Genomic DNA, 17,537 nt, shown 5'->3' on the forward strand with positions numbered 1-17,537 from the left:
TGTAGGCAGTCTAGCGACCCACTAGATGCAACCGCAACTCCAAACAGAATCCTTGACTCCACTAGTCAAATTCGGCCAATCCCAAATGAATCACTGACTCCAGTCAAATTCTCCAAGCACCAAAAAATCAAATCATTCCCAAATCACACAAAATTCAAAGGCTCTAAACCTTTCAAATCTCCCAAACACAAATCCAAAATAAATGGGTCATCTATCCATTTAGATCTTAAATGTCGAAACTACATGTGGTTTGATCCCTTCAAAGGGTATGTAGGCAGTCTAGCGACCCACTAGATGCAACAGCAACTCCAAACAGAATCCCTGCCTTATTTTGTATATTGTCCATATTCGTTGTATTATTGCCCCCCAATAATCGAGAAGAATAAAAACAATTAAATGTCGTAATTTTTAAAAAAAAAAATTAAAAAAAGAGAAAGAAAGAGAAAGTCAAGGCTATGATAGTAATTTTATCCTTAAAATAGGAAGTTAACGGCACAATTTAACGGAGTGTAACGAAATAGACCTATTTGGTGTAAAACTGAAAGAATAAGGAGTAAACGTGTCAAATTAAAAGGCGAGGGACTAAAGTGTTTTTTCAGCAAAAGTTCAGGAACTAAACAGTATTTAGCCCTCTTGTTAATGATGCAGTTACATTCTATTCTATGTATTTTTGTGAGATTGAAACCCATTTAAATCAAGCAGAATGGAATGTTGATGTTGAACATAACAAAGTAGATGGTGATTTATCAGTGTTCTCTAAAAAATTTGGTTCATGAAGTAGAGAAAAAAAAAATATTGCTGCATGTTTCCTCAATAAGACTTTCGTCCATTGGAAAGAAAACTTGGCTGCATTGGCTTATTGGAAGGAACATGAGAAAACAAATACATTGAATGAGAAATATAAGGGTTGATGGGTTGATCATCTTTTGTGCATTTTAGGGTATTATTGATATTGTTTGCCAAATTAAGGTGTGAGTATGTAAGTCTCTTATATAAGGTAAGTACATACGGCAAAAAGGGAAAGAATCCATTCCATTAACAATTAAACGCGCGTACACAAACTTATATTTTCTTATTACTTTCTATATGTTAAGAATAATTTTTATTCCACCTTGCCTTATGTTGTATATTGTCTATATTCATTCTATTCAATGTATTAGTTAGCTATTGATCTTTATAGTATTAAATGTAATTTGTATACGTTAAGAATCAATCAAAACTTTCCCTTTTTTTTATTTTATAGGAAAGCGATATAAGAGCTAACTCATCGCCCTTAGTCGAAATTTTATTAAAAGAGAAGAAAAGTACAAGAGGAAGGGGGGACTAGGCCTTAATCAAAACTTTCCTTATTTTACCTTTGCCTTATTTTGTATATTGTCCATATTCATTGTATTCAATAATTGCATAGGGCAACAACAGCTTCCCATGAAATCTAACTCAAATTCTAATCACCAAAGATTTCTGAAGCTTAGCCAAAGCCAAATACCATCAGTTATGCTTAGCCAAGATTCATTCATTTAGCTAGGGGGAACCAGATTGATATGTTTTCACTGTTCTTATGCCTGAGGGTCATGAACCAGTTAATTGGATTTGTTACTACATAGCAATACTTTCCCCATCGAGTGGATATGCAATTCGGATATGATCAAGAGATCACATGTTGTGTTAAATATCATTTATACAAACTAACCATGCTTATCTCTAAGTGATTGTAGTTCACAATCCTAATATGCACATATGATATGTTATCATGCTTTAAACAACTAAGGTTAATCAATCTCTAATTGTTTCTCCTGTCATGGCAAATATTCATACTCAAATTGATTAAGTTTAAGCATAAATATTCAACTCTTGAGCTAGCATGTTAAGGTGCTAAAAGTGCATCACAAACATAATATTTACATTAATATCATACAAGATTGGCTAGGGCTTTCAACCCTAGCCCCAACAAACTAATTACTCACTCATAATTAAATATATAAACTTCAATAGGTTTATGAACATCAAAATAATAGTAAGGGTAGAGAAGTGACTAGTGATGATCAAGTTGAGGATGGTGTACATGAACTCATGGAAGCATTGACATGGTGCTAATGGTGATGGTGATGATGAATTCTCAAGTGATGCTAGACTCCTCTTCCTTCTTCTTGCTTGATGATGGAGTATGAGATGCAGGGATAGTTAAGTGGTGAAGCTTTATATATATGGGATGAAATGGGTAGATGGAAAAAATAATGAATATGGTGGCGGTGATGATGGAGGTTATGGATTGATGGTGGTGGTGATGAAGGTATGTAGAGAATATGCTAGTGGATTATGTAGATAATAGAAAGAGAAAAAGATGTAATGGCTAAGTGTGGGTGATGTCTTATTTAATAGGAGAAGGGATGCTTCTGATTAAGCTCAAAACTAAGCTTTGATTCTTGATGAACTCCATTGATTCACGCAGATATTTGGAGCGAGCCGCTGTGATTTCCTTATGAGTTTGGAGATTAAATTGAAGAAGATTGAGCTATGATAAATTTGCAATAGAGCTCATCAATAGCGAAAAAGGATCGGGTCTTGAGTTTGGTGACCATGGTGGCGGTGGCTTTCTCACACAACTCATGAAAAGACTCAATTACTTTGTGATTCTCTACATTGCATTTAAATCCATGGTAATTAAATAAAATTGACTAAAGAATTAACTGAATAGGCGAAGTCGCCAAATTCTAACTTAACGGGTTCATCTATGGTATATTAAGGTAACGATACGTCAAGTAGACTAGCTCGATACAGAGGTAGACTAATTTGAGATTAAGTCAAGATAGTCTACTTATACATGAAGTCAATTAACTTCTGTATCAAATGTAGTCTATTTGATGTATGGTTACATCAATGTACCGTAGAATTTTTCCTAACATAAGAAAAAACCTTTGCGTCATTCCTCTATGCATCACGTGGTCATCACATGGTATGTTAAGCAGCTCGTAGTCGTCTTGACACTAGAGCTACAAACACAAAGAAGTATAATGAAGGTTATTCAAGATATTCAGAAAATTGTTGCGATGTTTTCTTTTACTACTTTTATACATGCTTTTAGAGAAGCTAATTTTATAGCTGATGCAATTGCAAATTCAGGGCATATCTCTTTACGCGGCCTTTCTTGGACCAACACGGTTTCATGTAATGCCTCTAAAACCTTAATGTTTGAAGTTGTGAACTCTGACAACTAAGAGGCTTCTATATTTAATTATAATTTTTTTGGCATAAAAAAAAAAGAAGAAAAGAAAAAAAAGAAAGAAGTAATCATAAGCTGGTGAGTAAAATAACAGATCAACCAGGCCTCCGCTTCTCTCCCCTCCTCTTGCTCATTCTCAATTTCAATTTCGCCTTCCAGAGGAGTCATCGTATTGGGGGCTTGACAAGCCTCAGCTTCAGATCGCCGTTGAGCTTCAGCGGAAGACTCACTCTCGGGTAAGAAGATTTTTGGTTATGCTATTACCCATTGGAATTCAATAGCATTCGTGTTGAAAATCTTACATATATTGCAAAGTTTCAAGCTTTGAATAACTTCTTGTTATGGATTTCAACTTCTCCTGAAGTCTCACTGTTCATGGTCTTTGTCTCTTTTGGGTAATCTTGTGCGTTTTCTGGTCAAACAAGTAGACAAAAATGGCGAAGAGCTCAAAAAAGAGCAAAGAAGAAGAGGAGATTGTTGATTCTGGCGACGATGCTTGGTGGTGGTTGGTGCACAAGGGAATTACACCTTCATTCTTTTGCATTGCATTGTTTTCCCTTTTGGTTCGAGTCGCTGTCTCACTCCATCCTTACTCTGGTGCTGCAACTCCCCCCAAGTTCGGCGACTTCGAAGCCCAGCGGCATTGGATGGAAATCACCCTTAATCTCCCGCTCAATGAATGGTATCGAAACACTACCCGCAATGATCTCAGCTACTGGGGTCTCGACTACCCTCCTCTCACTGCTTATCAGAGTTATGTCCATGGTCTTTTCATCAGATTCTTTAGTCCTGAATCAGTTGCTCTTTTCACTTCCCGCGGACATGAGTCCTATTTGGGGTTTGTAACATGACCCATTGAAATTTCGTTTGTAACTGTACCATTGGCTTTTCCTTCATTCGAAATGTTCTTTCTTGCAGGAAACTTCTTATGAGGTGGACAGTGTTATCGTCCGATGCCTTGGTGTTCTTTCCTGCTGTTTTTTATTTTATTGTTGTTTACTATAGTGGGCGTAATCAAAGGGGCCGTATGGGTGGCATAGCATGGCACATTGCAATTATTTTACTCAATCCGTGCCTGATCTTAATTGATCATGGTCATTTCCAGGTTAGAATTAAGTTATCTGTAGCATTCTATGTTTTGCTATCTCTCTCTGTGTACGGTAATATTCTGGACTCTTGAATCTTATTCCTTTCATACTTATTGATTTTTGTCAGTACAATTGTATCAGCTTGGGTCTGACGCTGGGAGCTATTGCTGCTATTCTTTCTGACAAAGATCTTCTAGCCTGTGTCTTATACAGCCTTGCTCTCAACCACAAACAGGTATCGTTTGATTCAGTTTGGGCCACATCCTGATAGCTTAAGTTTCCTTAGCTAATGTATTTTCTGAAATTGTTCTGGTACATTGTCACTTTTCCTCCTAGAAGAAGGAAAACAGTGGCATCAATAGGGTGCAAATAAGTATATAAATAAGACAAAAAGTGATAAATAATGGGAATGGTAACAAAGCATGGTTAATAAAAAGGTCAGGAGACTGGAAATGTGATTGATAGTGCAAAAGAAAAGAAAGTGGTACCTGTTACCAATTAGGAAAAAGGATGTGTATGTATCCAAGGGTCAGATTTGAGTCTTCCGGGGGTAAGACAGGGAGATCTGTTGTCTCCTTTTTATTCACTTTGGTTGTTGATTGTTTAAGTAGAACAGTGGATAGAGCCAGAGAGAGGCATTTGACAGAAGGAAGTAGAAATATCTCATCATCAATTTGCAGACAATACAATGTTCTTTCTCTCCAAGGGAAACCAGGACTTGGCTATTCTTTTAATGATGATTGAATCAATTTATGTTTTTTATTTTTATTTTCTGGGCTAAAAATCAATAGGGAAAAGTGCTCAGTAGCTGGGATTAAGTCTCAAGTAGGAAGACTTGGGGAGCTGGCCAAATTATGGGATGTGGAGTAGGAAATTGGCCAATGAAATATTCAGGCCTGCCTGTAGAAGGGAACGTAGGGTGGTGAGTTTCTGGGATCCTGCAGGTGGAGAAAGTGAACAGGAGGTTTGAAGGGTGGAAAAAGGCTCTTTTTGGATGCAAGGACAGAATAACTTTGATTCGATCGGTGTGGAGCAGATTACTAGATTATTATCTCTACCTATTTCAAATCCCTGCAGTGTGGCAAAGAGTGTTGAGAGATTGAAAAGAGACTTCTCATGGGAGGAGATGGACTAGGAATAAAGATCATGTAGTAAATTGGGAAATGGTGACTCAAGTAAAAGAAAAGGTGGTCGGGGGGTGGAAAATTTGGTGAAAATAAATTAGCGCTCTACTTGTGAAAGGGCTTTGGAGATTCCAGGAGGAAAGAAATTCACTGTGCTATGCAGTCATTAGAAGTAAATATGGACTAAAATAAAATGGCTGGGTCTCCAATATTGTTCTGCAAAGTCAATCTGTAATCCTCGGGATTATATTGCATTGGATCAATTCTTTTACTGCTTGTTGTAGTTTTGTGGTGGGGATTAGGGAAAAAGTAAAATTTTGGGAATAGAGATGGGCCCAGGAGAGAGCTTATTTAAATTCCTTTCATCGTTTGTACTGATTATCCCAAATGATATATTTCTTTTTCCAGAATGTGTCAACTTGTGTCTTTCCTGTAAGTCAGGATTCGGGTTTCAAAGAAATCTACATGACCTGGAAGTAGGCCTGGCAACAGTGCGGTCACGGGCGGGCTTAACGGGCTCAACCCGTTATAACCCGTAAAGATTGACGGGTTATAACGGGTTGAGCTTTACGGGTTATAACGGGTTGAGCCCGATGGGTTCGCGGGTTACTGTTGGAACCCGTTAAGAGCGCTAAGGTTTTAAAAATATTTATTTATTTAATTTTTTAATTATTTTTTAAAATTTTAAATTCTTTTCTAATCTTTTATTTTATTTTATTTTTTTAAACTCTTTTTCACACCCATTATGTATTAAAATTCTTCTAAAAAAAAATATTCTAATCATTGTTAGATCAAAGTAACCAAAGTTAACTGTACCAAAAAAAAAAGTTACCAAAAGTTAAAATTAGGAAAAAGATTAACTCCAAGGTTTCAGTAAATTCACCTCCCAAAAAAATAAAACAAGAAATATATATTTGAGTCTATGACAATTGTGAGCTGGATACGCCTCTTTCTTTAAGTCTATGCCATCTACTTTAGATGGAGAATTTTCTTCAATTTCCTTCCTGGAAAAGTACCAAGAGCCTCCTTCCTCTTTATCCTCAGTCTGTCTATAGCAACTACTTTCACTCACAGCAAAATTAGAAGAATCGCCAGACAAAAAGGAAGCTATCTGTATCTCTCCTTACGAATTAAAGTAACCTCTGACATAGACAGTTCATTGGCGCAAAAATGTAAAGACTAAATACCCAATTCCAACAATATCCTGCCCAAAAATTACCAGGGGCAGTCAGAAACAATGAGCAGTTCATTGACTACTGCACTTCTTCGCCTCCTTCCCCAACAAAACCCAGAACTCCAAAAAGACTCCATTTTTCAGAGAGAAAGAGAGAAGCAGAGAGAGAACTGAGAGTCTGTGAGCCATGAACAATACCCTCACCACTCCAACCCAAACCCCATACCCTTGAACCAACCGCCTCCCCCTAACAGATCAAGCCCACCACCACAAATACCACTTCTCAAAGCCATGGCCGATCCTCCCCTCCTGAAGCCCACTAAAGATTCCAGCAGCTAGTTCCGGGACAGAGGATCAGGATGGTGCCTGAGTTTCGAAATGGTGCGTTTGAGTTGCCTGAGTTTCGAAATGGTGCGTTTGAGGTCGATGGAGGGGTTGGTGGAGGAGAGGAGAGAGGGCTTGTGTGGAGAAGAGGAGAGTGAGCTGCGACTCTGCGAGAGAAGTGAGGGTTCGACACTACGTTTTTTTTTCTTCTAATCAGGCTCGATGGGTTCCGTTGGGCAATCCGTTTCCGCCCGTTAACTAACGGGTTGTTAACGGGTTGGCAGCCCATTAGCACGTTAAGTTATCGGACGGAAATAAACGGGTTTTTAGCGGGCGGTTAATGGGCGGTTAACGGGTCATGGGCTGAATTGCCAGGCCTACCTGGAAGTTCATTATCTCAAATTAGCAACATTTTCTCAAGTTATCAGAGTGTTGCTGGTTCTTTCTAGATCAGATAGGAGAAGGTGAATGTTAATTTTCGGGAATATTTTCTTGTAAATCTTGTTCAAAACATTTGATCGGCAACCCCATTCTCACAATTTACTCCTTCCATTGTAATCTGGAATGCCAAGGTATGAGTGCTAGCTTGAATTATTGTTCATGGCAAGATTAATACCTGTGATATGGTGCAGAGGAGAGGCCTTCTTTTAGTTTTTCTCCTCACTGGTGCCTGATGTGCAAAGCTAGAGTGAGAGTGGACTCACCTATTTTTACGTTGTTCAATTTCTGTAGCACTTTGGATTAGGCTGTTTCAAGAAGCTATGTTGAGCTGGGTCATCCCAGCTAACTGTATAGCTCTATTGAGCAAAAATATAAATGTTTTAGTGGGGAGAAGAAGGATTGGTATTGAGAAGATGTGCTATGATGGTTATCTATTGGGGATATTTGGGTGGAAAGAAACAATAGGATTTTTGCAAATGTGAGGGGTGGCTTGATCATTTGTACAAGTGTTCTATTCTGGGCATCCTTATGGGTATCAGTTTCTTCAGAATTTAATTTTGTCATTTTTGCTGCTGATTTCTCAAGTTGGAGCGCTGTTGTAATTTGGTTTTTCTCTATTTTGAATAGTTCTTTGTTGGCTCTGGTTTCGCTTTCCCAGCTGTACCCTCTGTTTAATTCTTATCCACTGCTGTGTATGTTCTTTATCTTTAATAAAGTTTAGTTTACTAAAATAATGAGTATGTTCATCTGGTTGCATAGTATGAATTTACTGCTGTATACTGTTTTTGCTTTTAACTTATGTTCATGCTTGAGTATGTTCTAGAAGTGCACTCAATCCAGAATTTCCTGGCTTATTTTACAGTAAATTGGTTGGAGAGTTTTTGGCTTAATTTACACCTAAGGAAATGTTGTTATGATATTATCTCCATACAGCCAAGTAGAATGAGACTAATAGGAGGTAGTGAGTCTTTTACTAATCCAGTTAAATGTGCTCTGATCTTTCTCATGCACCTGCAATTTATTTCTGCTGGGTAGTGTTTACTTGCTGAATGTGATATGCTCGCTTGCAGATGAGTGCGTATTTTGCTCCTGCATTTTTCAGCCATCTTCTGGGTAAATGTATAAGGCGCCGGTATCCAATTTTCGAAGTGTTTAAACTTGGCCTGGTGGTCTCAGGAACGTTTCTTGTTGTCTGGTGGCCATATATTCACTCAGTTGAAGCCTTTTTTGAGGTAAGCCCAAGTACACAGTTCATTTCTTTGTGTAAGAGCTTCTACTATAACGTAAACTCACACATGTGATTCTAGTATCAGGCCTATTTTATGCTAATATAAATTTCTACCCTGCCCTTTAACTGATGAGCAAACTAAAGTATATCAACTGATGTGATCCAGCTTTATTCTTTGATGAATGCCTTTAGGAAAACTCCTATTGATACATTTTTTGTATTGACATGAATATAGGACACCCATATATTTGGGATTCATATGTTGTTGCACACTGTGCTGGATATGTATTTAGGTTACATCTGTTGTTGCACAATGCGCTGGATTCACAAATTTATGTCCAGCACACATCTCAATCTCAAGCATTCAGACGCTTGAGATTTGGGATTTGTTAAGCTGCCACTATATCCAAATTATTTTATTAATGGCATTAATAAATTATTTTATTCTTGTTTTTGTTTACACAGAAAAAGAGTTTATTTAACTTGAGCTTGGTGAACCTTACAGGTTCTCTCTCGTCTTGCTCCTTTTGAGAGGGGGATATACGAGGATTATGTGGCTAACTTTTGGTGCACCACTTCGGTTCTTGTAAAATGGAAGAGATTGTTTCCAACACATCAACTGAAGGTTCTCAGCCTTGGTGCAACTGTTTCTACTTTTCTGCCTTCAATGATTCAGCAGATATGGGCTCCAAGTAAAAAAGGTTTCCTGTATGGGTTGCTGAATAGTGCTTTCTCATTTTATCTGTTCTCATTCCAAGGCAAGTAAAGATTATCCCTTTATTTCAACTCCTGTTCTTTGTGCTTCATAGTACACTAGAAGACACTTGCATTTATGTTCGGTATTCTGAATTCTCAGTGCACGAGAAGTCTATTTTGCTGCCACTCCTACCAGCAAGTCTATTGGCAAGTGAAGAACCTTTTCTATTTACCTGGATGACCATTTATGCCCTATTCTCGATGTTCCCTCTTCTACATCGTGACAAGCTGATTTTACCATATCTTGCGCTATCTGCGCTTTTTATACTATTAAGCCTGGCGCCGAATAGAAGACAGGAGACAAGGGAGACAAATGCCTTCAGATCAATTGTGACAACATTCTTTCCTTTTTGCTCGCTCATTCTTCATGTTGTTTATTTAAGCATGAATGCCCCCCAAAGATATCCCTTCCTATTTGAAGCTTTAATTATGCTTCTTTGCTTTTCCCAGTTCACATTCCTAACTATGTATACTAACGCACAACAATGGATGTTGCTGAAACACTCCAACTTGGTAGAAAAAGAAAAGAAGCTCCTTTGAGCTATGTATTTGGTATAACTAGTTTAGGATTTGGTATACAAAGATACCCCTTTCTTTTTGAAGCTTTGATTATGCTTCTTTGCTTCTCTCAGTTTACGATTCAAAACAATGGATGTTAGTTGAACACTGCAACTTTTCATACATGTTGGATCTGATTTAAGAGTTGTATTGAGATTTTGAATTTGACTTTTCTATTGGCATACGAATACATCGGATCTGTAAAGCTGTGAAGAGTCGGGATATCATTTTGATTCCAGTGACCAGTTCAAGAACTTTGTAATTTTTTGTTTTGTTTTTTGTGTGGGTTCCCTTCAATGTTGAATTGTCTATTACGTTGATATTCATAATCTGAAGTTGTAATTTTATACGTCAGTGAGCCGAGGGGGCAGTCTATTAGTACATTTGTGTGTGGCACGATACACTGCCTAAATGAAGTTTTGGCTCAAGTCTTGGGGGACTATTTTTTAGCTTTTGAGCAGGTGCAATTTCTTAGGTAGTGATGTGAAATAAAGCCGTCGTCTTTTGCTAAAAAAAAAATAAATATAAAAAGGGTGGTTCTAGTTAGACCTTCAAATTTGATATTTGGACCTCTCTTACTTATTGAACCTCCAATACACTTTTTTGAATACTTAAAAAGCTAAGTACACCTTTTTAATTTTACCTAAACACCCTTAAATAATTATATATGTATATTCAACAATTTGTTGTTCTTTTTTTTTTTTTAGTCTCCATCAATTCAACAGACTTGTTTGGAGTAACTATTCATTGTTGCCATGGAGAAATAGTCCGGAACGTTTATGGAGCCGAAAGGTAGTCCTAGTCGGATGAAGATGAAAGTGGAAGATCTGAGAGTCACGTTTCCACAAGATACAAAAGTCCTGTATATTAGAGGAGTAGTACGTCCTTATATTTTGTTCCAATCTTTCCTGGCCATTAATTGGAATTTAAAAGCTTAGAGAGCTGGGTAGAAAGCTTTTAACTTGAATTATGATAGGGAGGGAAGGGAAGGGAAGGACCTGGAAGGCAAGGATTAGTGTCTTCAAATAGTGGTGCAAACGGCAAATCTAACCTTGATGATCTCTTCTCTCAATTTGCTGCACATGCACGCCATATATAAAACTAATTTTGCTTTTTCTTTCACACTCCCACAGATCAATTGTGCAGGTTTATATACCTGGAATCCCTTCTGCCCAGGCATAAATAATAGCTTTTTCTTTCACTTTGAATATGTATGTAATTAGGTCATAACACTCGATCAGAAACAATATTAAATTGAAAATTTCTATGGAAGTATCATTCCGCATCCAAACATGAGAGATTGAAGGGAGAAAATGCTTTGAAAGTAGAAAGAAAAATTGGCTAAGATTTATCGTGAAGGTAAAAAGAGTATATATATATATATATATTTTTTTTTTTTTTTCCTTTCTTTTTTCTTTTTTCCTTTTCTCTTTGTCCGTACTTGTCTTTTCATCTGAGCTGGCAAAATTTATTAATAATTGAAAAAAGATGGAGGTCCAAATATCAAATTTGGAGGTCCAACTAGAATCACCCAAATAAAAATTATAAGAAAAAAAATGTCATTTGGAAAGCACGGGAACTTGTCAGTTTGGTCACCATTGTAGCAAAGTTGGTGTTTAACATAAAATGAATCATCTACGGTGTTTATTATAACACATACAATCTAAACTGGTTTTTTTTTTTTTTTTTTTTTCAAATTTTACTTGTTATGAACTAAGGAAACTTGTCATTGTTGCATCTTTTGTATCACTCTTTGGAAACCCTTCAACTGAATTCATAGTAAACTAGAATTATACCATGTTTTCTTATTTTTCCTTCGTTCCTTTAGCACGGTATAAAAAAAAAAAAATACCCCAAATTGAATGTGAATTTCATCTTAATAAGGAGGGAGGCACGTGAAAGTCATGTGGGTGGAACCAAAAAGGCCGAGCATTACTTGCTCGGAGCATGGAAGACGTTTACAACAAACAGACTCGGGAGCAATTCCAACCCATTTCCCTCTGAAACAAAGGCATTTGAAAGATGCTGGACCCTTTAGCTCTCAAGCTCGAACTGCTCAAAGGCCCACGTGAGGGAGAAACCCTAGAGTACCGACCCAGATCCAAGGTCCGAATCGGCCGGGTCGTCCGCGGCAACAACCTCGCCATCAGAGACTCCGGCATTTCCACCAACCACCTCATCATCGAATTCGAATCGGGTAAATGGATGATCCGAGACCTCGGCTCCTCCAACGGAACCATCGTAAACGACACCAAGCTCAAGCCGGACACGCCGTTGGAGCTGAACGACGGCGACGAGATAAAGATCGGGGAGTACACGTCGATCTCCGTCAAGATCGACGGCCACGAACGGAGCCGGTTGAGAAGGAATCCGAGGCGCGGCGCGGTTGTGGAGAATCAGGGCCTGAGATGTAGGAAGGAAGAGAATTCTGAATTGGAGAGAGAGGGAGGAGAGGAAATTGAGGTGGTAGAGAAGCCGAAGAGGGGCCGGGGCCGCGGCCGGCCGAGGAAAGCTAGGGTTTTGAAGAGTGAGGTTGCTGTGTCGGAAGTGAGTTCCAGAGATGTGGAAGCTGTGGTTCCGGATTTGGAGACTTGCAGTGTACAGTGTGGGGGGAGGAAGAGGAAGAATGTGCAACAAGTGCCGCTGATGTGTGAGAAAGATAATGTTGTGGTGGCGGAGAAAGATTCGGGAGAAATTGGTCCCGTTGGTGTTAATGGCGATAAAGGGGATGACTGTAATGTTGGAGTGGGTGGCGATAAGGTTGAAAGTGGTAGTAGGAGCTGTTTTGGTGTTAGTGGTGCTAAGAATGTTGATAAAAAGGGGAATGGTTCTGGTGTTAAACAAGGTTTGGGAAAGATTTGGCAGGAGCCAGATTTGGAGAAGATGACTTTGGATGATTGGTTTGATTATGTGCAAGTTTCTTTGCCGAAAGGGGTTAATGATGAGATTGACAAGATTTGTGCCGGAATGAGAGACAAGGCTAAGCTAGTCCAGGAGTATATAGCACAACACAACAAGGAAAAGTGTCACAGTTAACACAAGGAGTGCCTTGTGTTATGTGGTAGGTAATTGTGCCATGTCCCCTCAATATATAAGAAAATCCCATTTCTTAGTCTCTTCGGGAAGCCTCTATCAACTATCAACTTCCATATTCAATGTTTCGCAGCATCAAACGCAGCCATCAAAATCAACAGCAGTGAAAGAATCTGAATTCATGATTGATCTATTTGATCGGTTAGTAATTGGAGCCATGGCTATAGTCTGCGCTTTAAATTTCTCTTTAAGTTGCTATTTTGTTGTAGAAAGTAGTCAATCTCTTCATGGCTTCTCTGTAAGATGTCTTTGATTTATGTTTCTTGCTTTCAGCTCTTTCCTCAATCTCTTCAGCTACCTGATCGTCAATTTTTATTTGCTGTTGTTTTATTCTGAATTTTGCAGGTATCTTGAAGAGATGATTAATTTCTTTTGTCCCAGGTAAATTTCCCTCTCCATTTTCTTCTCCTTTATAATCAAATTGTGTTTACCAATTGCACAATTATATTTTCCTTTTCATGTCATCGCGATTATGATTTCCATTGGTTTGATTCATTTTTTCATTTGAAGCTATAATTTCTGTTCAATGAGCTCCAAAGAGATTTAGTTTTGACACTCATCTGATCATCGCTTGGAACATTTACCATAATTGAAATCTACATTTTTGTTTTTGCAATTTTTCTTTTTCCTTCTAAGAATGGGTTGGGTTGGTTTTATTCTAAGAATGACAATTAGTATCACAATAGTGGTGTAACTTTGAATAATATCAAGTTATGAACAGATATAAAATGGAATATAAGCAGAGCAAATAAACTGTAAAGACATTTTGGTTGAGTTTTTACTTTATACTGTTTGGTACTTTGGTTTAATATGCAACTGATTTGCTATGAATGGGAGAAAAATGATGGATTAATTTCATGATTTTGGTCGTCTGCATTTGCAGGGGTCCATTCAGATGCAATTGCCATGACTGAAACAGAAAGAGGAAGACTTTGAGAAATACAAAGGTAAGGCATGCTTTTGCAGATTGCCAATTAAAGTTTGAGTCCTTGAATTGAAGATTTAGTATTTTTTAATTTTCAGGTCTGGAAGATTTGGAATTTATATAAAGGGTTCAAACCGAGTCTTCTCTGACCTGTATCTTTGGTTTAATTTGGTTTGTTAGATAAGTTGCTGGAATTGATGCAGAGACAATGAGTTTGGGTACAAGTACAATGGCCGGCAGTGACTAAGTAAGTTCTCGTCTTTGATATTTCTCTCCTCCATGATTGGTATAACTTTTAGTTATCTTTTGAACTTCGTAGTTTGTTTCATCAAAATTGGTTGGGTTTGCTGTGAAAGATACTTTGTTTTGTCTCAATCCCGTAACTATTGAATACTCATATCAAAATTTGTTGGTGTGTCTTGCAGATTGTGTCTTGCAACTTGCAAGGTATGCTAATCAATTTTCAAGTAACATAATAGTTGCTAGGGGAAGAGGGAGAGGGAGAGACTTGGCTGGATATATGCTAAGTGATAGGGGCTTATTTAAGCTTCAAATCCTGGGACTTAGAGGTATTTGTATTTCCACCTTTTGATTGTTACTTCTGTGACCATAACTGATAAATTTATCCTGGGATGAATTTATCGAAACCATGAGTAGTATCCAAAACTTTTCTTATATGCTTGCTGATATTGTTTCTTTTTTTAAGAAATTAAGTCAACCCTATAGCTATCTTTGTAATCAGTAAATAATAGAGAGCTAGGGAGGCCAAATGAGATTGTTTTTCTATTCTTTATAGTAAATTGGTTTCTAATCTTCTGTTTCCTTTGGCTGCAGGACTATTAGAGATATGATTTTTTATATTTTTTATTACCTGTTTGTTTGTTTGTATTGCATTTTCGTTCCTTTCTGAGTTGAGTGCATTACTGTGGCTATCTCTTGATGTTTTTTGAGTGCTTTTTTATTTTTTATTTTTTTAATCAGGTAAAATCTGTCACTGTACTTTTTACAAGCTCTAATGTGTTGCTTTTCTCTTAGGTTGCTGATTACTTCATGAAGCCACTAGCAATCTAGAAACTTTGATATTTTTCTCCCAGACCCTTAGAAGCAAGGTAATTCTCTTTCCCTATTGGTGACCACTTTTTTCTGATGTTGCCAGAGAGCTGTTTAAGATTCAATGTTCAAGCTTAGTGAACCCCTTTTTTTTTTTTTTTTTCCGGTTATGATGATTGCTATGGTTTAGATTGTTAGTTCATTTTGTGTCTTTTCCAGTTTTTGGGCAGCTGATTCTTGAGGTCGGTTTCTTTTGAAACCTTTCTTTTCCTGTGTCTTTTTTTTTTTTGTTTTGTTGTTTATTTTTTCCCCATTTTCTTTTTGGTGAAGAAAGAATGAGTATATTGGCTTTCAGGTGTCAAAATATTATAAATTCGGCTTCTGTTGATAAAACTAAAGTGGTTTCCTTAGTTCCATCCACAGAAGATGGCTTATTTTCAGCTTTGATTCCATTACCTCTGTTGTTCATTGGGTAGCTGCCTAAAAACTATCAACCTGGATAGTAAATGGGTTTAATTGATGTTTTGGGGATGTCTAATAAGTTAAATATTGACAAAACTGTTTCAATCATTCTTCACTTTGGTATGCTCTAGAATGTTATGCATTTATGCAATTTTCTGATATTTGTATTTTTTTTCTGCCTAGGAGAACTGTTTTGAGTTCTAGTCCCGTATTTGAGGAAGTTTGGTGCAATGTTCAGAAACTTGCGCTGAGAGTTTAGGTGAGACATTGTACACTGAGGTTATGAATACTGATGTCGAGTAAATTATTTTTCAGTTTTTGTTTTACAAAGAAGCATAGCAATGAGGTTTCAAGTCCTTTGCAGCTTGGACATTGGAGTATTCAGATAATAACACTGAAAATTGTATAGTCAGCAACAATTTTTATCTCTAGATTTTAATTGTTACTCTAGATGCCAGGAAGAATAAAGTTCCAAAGCAAACATTTAAATTTAACTTTGATTTTCTTGCATTGCAACCTGTGAAAAGGCCAGTAATTATCTACGGTGATATTGATGGACAATTTCATAATCTTGCTGAGCTTTTCCGTAATGGGGATAAGTATTTGTTCTGATTTGAGCTATTTAGTTCTACTTATGTTTGGTCCAGATGAGGGATTTTATAGGTCAGATTTGTTTGCGAAGAGATGTTATTAACATATGAATATAGCTGAAGAGTAAAGTTTTGTAGTTGACTTAATTGATTCTTCTGAGCTACATATAGGCTGACAATTTTGAGGTCCATTTTCTGCCTAATTGTTCGTCAATCATGGCCTTGTGACAAAGGACAGTTGCTTAGTTAACATGCATTCATGTTTAAAATGTATGAGTTTATGATTTGGAGCAAGTCCATAATTAGTGCTTGAGATTGTACCTGATATGATTTCGGTTCTTGGTATGGAAAAGTTTAAACATTTTGAAATTCCATTGAATTTTTGTAATCAAGTTCTTTTAACTTTGCTTCATATGTAGAGTTTACTGGTGTTTTAGCTTAGAGTTCGAAACTTCCCCCCTTCAGATATATCTTTCAATCTGAATGGTATCGATGGTTTTGTTGGTCAGGGTGATATAAGAAGATTATAAGCCAAAGAGCGTACCAGTTCTGCCATGGATATGAACCCCAATTGACGTCAACGCCTTGGAAAAAAAACCCCTCTATTCTGCCTTGACCTGACCCCAGGTAACAAACTGAACATGTGGTTTTTTTGGTTTTTTCCTTTTTTCTGTGAAATTTTTGCAGGTATATAGTTTCATTTCAACGTACTGTCTCCTTTATTTCTGCATCATTACATTGAAGGCATTTGCCGACAAGTATTTGTGTTTAAACACATCCCATCGAATTGAAGCATAAACAATTACGTTTTTGTCTTCCTCCTGATTCTAACCTCATTAGAGATGTCAAAGTGAAGAATAAGTCTCAAACAAACTCTGTTTTCGAGATAATCAAAGGGGTTAATTCTTCTTCATTTTTTGTTGTTGCCGTTGTTTTCCATATATAAGTGTTCATTCATTGTCTTTATGTGAATATCCCTTTGGTTTTGATGTCCCATTGCAGCTGTATCTTCAAAGTTCTTATTTTAAGGATTTACTCTTCTTGCAGGTCGGTCTGAAAGACCCCAAAACAAAACCAAAAAATAAAAAAACAAGAGAGAAGAACAGGGGAAGAAGAAGAAATTCAGAAGAAGAAACAAAAGTGGATAAATGAAGAAACTAAAGAAAAGAAGAAGAAGAAGAGAGAGATGGAAGGAAACAAGAGGCAAAGAAGAGAGGTAGAATTTTTACATTGAAGCTGCTCAGATCCCAGTATTTGTTTACATATGATTCTGTGACCTTTTTTCTTTAGGTGCCACATGTTGTGTGCAAGTTGTTGAAATTGTATTTAATTGATTTGTGCATTTACAATGTTTACAATATATAGGAGAAGCAGCAGCAGTTTTGCAATGCTGTAATAACTAAATTTATAACAATATCAAAACTGATCCTAGATTGATGCACAACAATATATGCTATAGCTATGCTATAGTTGTCTTTTCTTCCGTGTGTTGGAAAAAATGATG

The 17,537-nt window shown here is 37.2% G+C and overlaps 2 protein-coding genes across 9 annotated transcripts; both read left to right on the forward strand.

Annotated features, from left to right (window-relative positions):
* Nucleotides 1–3,264: 3,264 nt before the first annotated feature.
* On the forward strand, nt 3,265–10,097 carry LOC112178596 (probable dolichyl pyrophosphate Man9GlcNAc2 alpha-1,3-glucosyltransferase). 3 transcript variants are annotated; one of them, XM_024316753.2, is made up of 7 exons: nt 3,265–3,456; nt 3,585–4,058; nt 4,139–4,325; nt 4,436–4,543; nt 8,442–8,603; nt 9,105–9,357; nt 9,456–10,097. In XM_024316753.2, exons 2-7 carry the CDS (start codon nt 3,655–3,657, stop codon nt 9,893–9,895), a joined length of 1,554 nt encoding a protein of 517 aa, XP_024172521.1. In that variant the 5' UTR covers nt 3,265–3,456; nt 3,585–3,654; the 3' UTR covers nt 9,896–10,097. The 3 variants fall into 3 exon arrangements, with proteins under 3 accessions (XP_024172521.1, XP_024172524.1, XP_024172523.1); XM_024316756.2 differs by having other exon boundaries at nt 3,266–3,456; nt 3,640–4,058; XM_024316755.2 differs by having other exon boundaries at nt 3,266–3,456; nt 3,649–4,058.
* Nucleotides 10,098–11,862: 1,765 nt separating this feature from the next.
* LOC112175515 (FHA domain-containing protein At4g14490) lies at nt 11,863–17,115 on the forward strand. 6 transcript variants are annotated; one of them, XM_040509960.1, is made up of 10 exons: nt 11,863–12,978; nt 13,080–13,147; nt 13,352–13,387; nt 13,890–13,953; nt 14,030–14,178; nt 14,357–14,500; nt 14,967–15,040; nt 15,627–15,702; nt 16,543–16,660; nt 17,081–17,115. In XM_040509960.1, the coding sequence occupies exon 1, from the start codon at nt 11,936–11,938 to the stop codon at nt 12,947–12,949; it is 1,014 nt and encodes a 337-aa protein (XP_040365894.1). In that variant the 5' UTR covers nt 11,863–11,935; the 3' UTR covers nt 12,950–12,978; nt 13,080–13,147; nt 13,352–13,387; nt 13,890–13,953; nt 14,030–14,178; nt 14,357–14,500; nt 14,967–15,040; nt 15,627–15,702; nt 16,543–16,660; nt 17,081–17,115. The 6 variants fall into 6 exon arrangements, with proteins under 6 accessions (XP_040365894.1, XP_024168952.1, XP_040365895.1 ...); XM_024313184.2 differs by having other exon boundaries at nt 14,112–14,178; XM_040509961.1 differs by having other exon boundaries at nt 14,112–14,178; nt 14,357–14,378.
* Nucleotides 17,116–17,537: the final 422 nt, after the last annotated feature.

This window comes from Rosa chinensis, chromosome 7 (genome assembly GCF_002994745.2).
Source record: "Rosa chinensis cultivar Old Blush chromosome 7, RchiOBHm-V2, whole genome shotgun sequence".
Taxonomy (NCBI): domain Eukaryota; kingdom Viridiplantae; phylum Streptophyta; class Magnoliopsida; order Rosales; family Rosaceae; genus Rosa; species Rosa chinensis.

What these genes read in the sequence shown, in the direction of transcription:
- LOC112178596 (XM_024316753.2), top strand. Translation starts at nt 3,655, where the DNA reads ATGGCGAAGAGCTCAAAAAAGAGCAAAGAAGAAGAGGAGATTGTTGAT. An exon ending in TTGCTCTCAACCACAAACAG is followed by an intron (nt 4,544 to 8,441) that starts GTATCGTTTGAT and finishes GCTCGCTTGCAG; the next exon opens with ATGAGTGCGTATTTTGCTCC. An exon ending in CAGTTGAAGCCTTTTTTGAG is followed by an intron (nt 8,604 to 9,104) that starts GTAAGCCCAAGT and finishes TGAACCTTACAG; the next exon opens with GTTCTCTCTCGTCTTGCTCC.
- LOC112175515 (XM_040509960.1), top strand. Translation starts at nt 11,936, where the DNA reads ATGCTGGACCCTTTAGCTCTCAAGCTCGAACTGCTCAAAGGCCCACGT.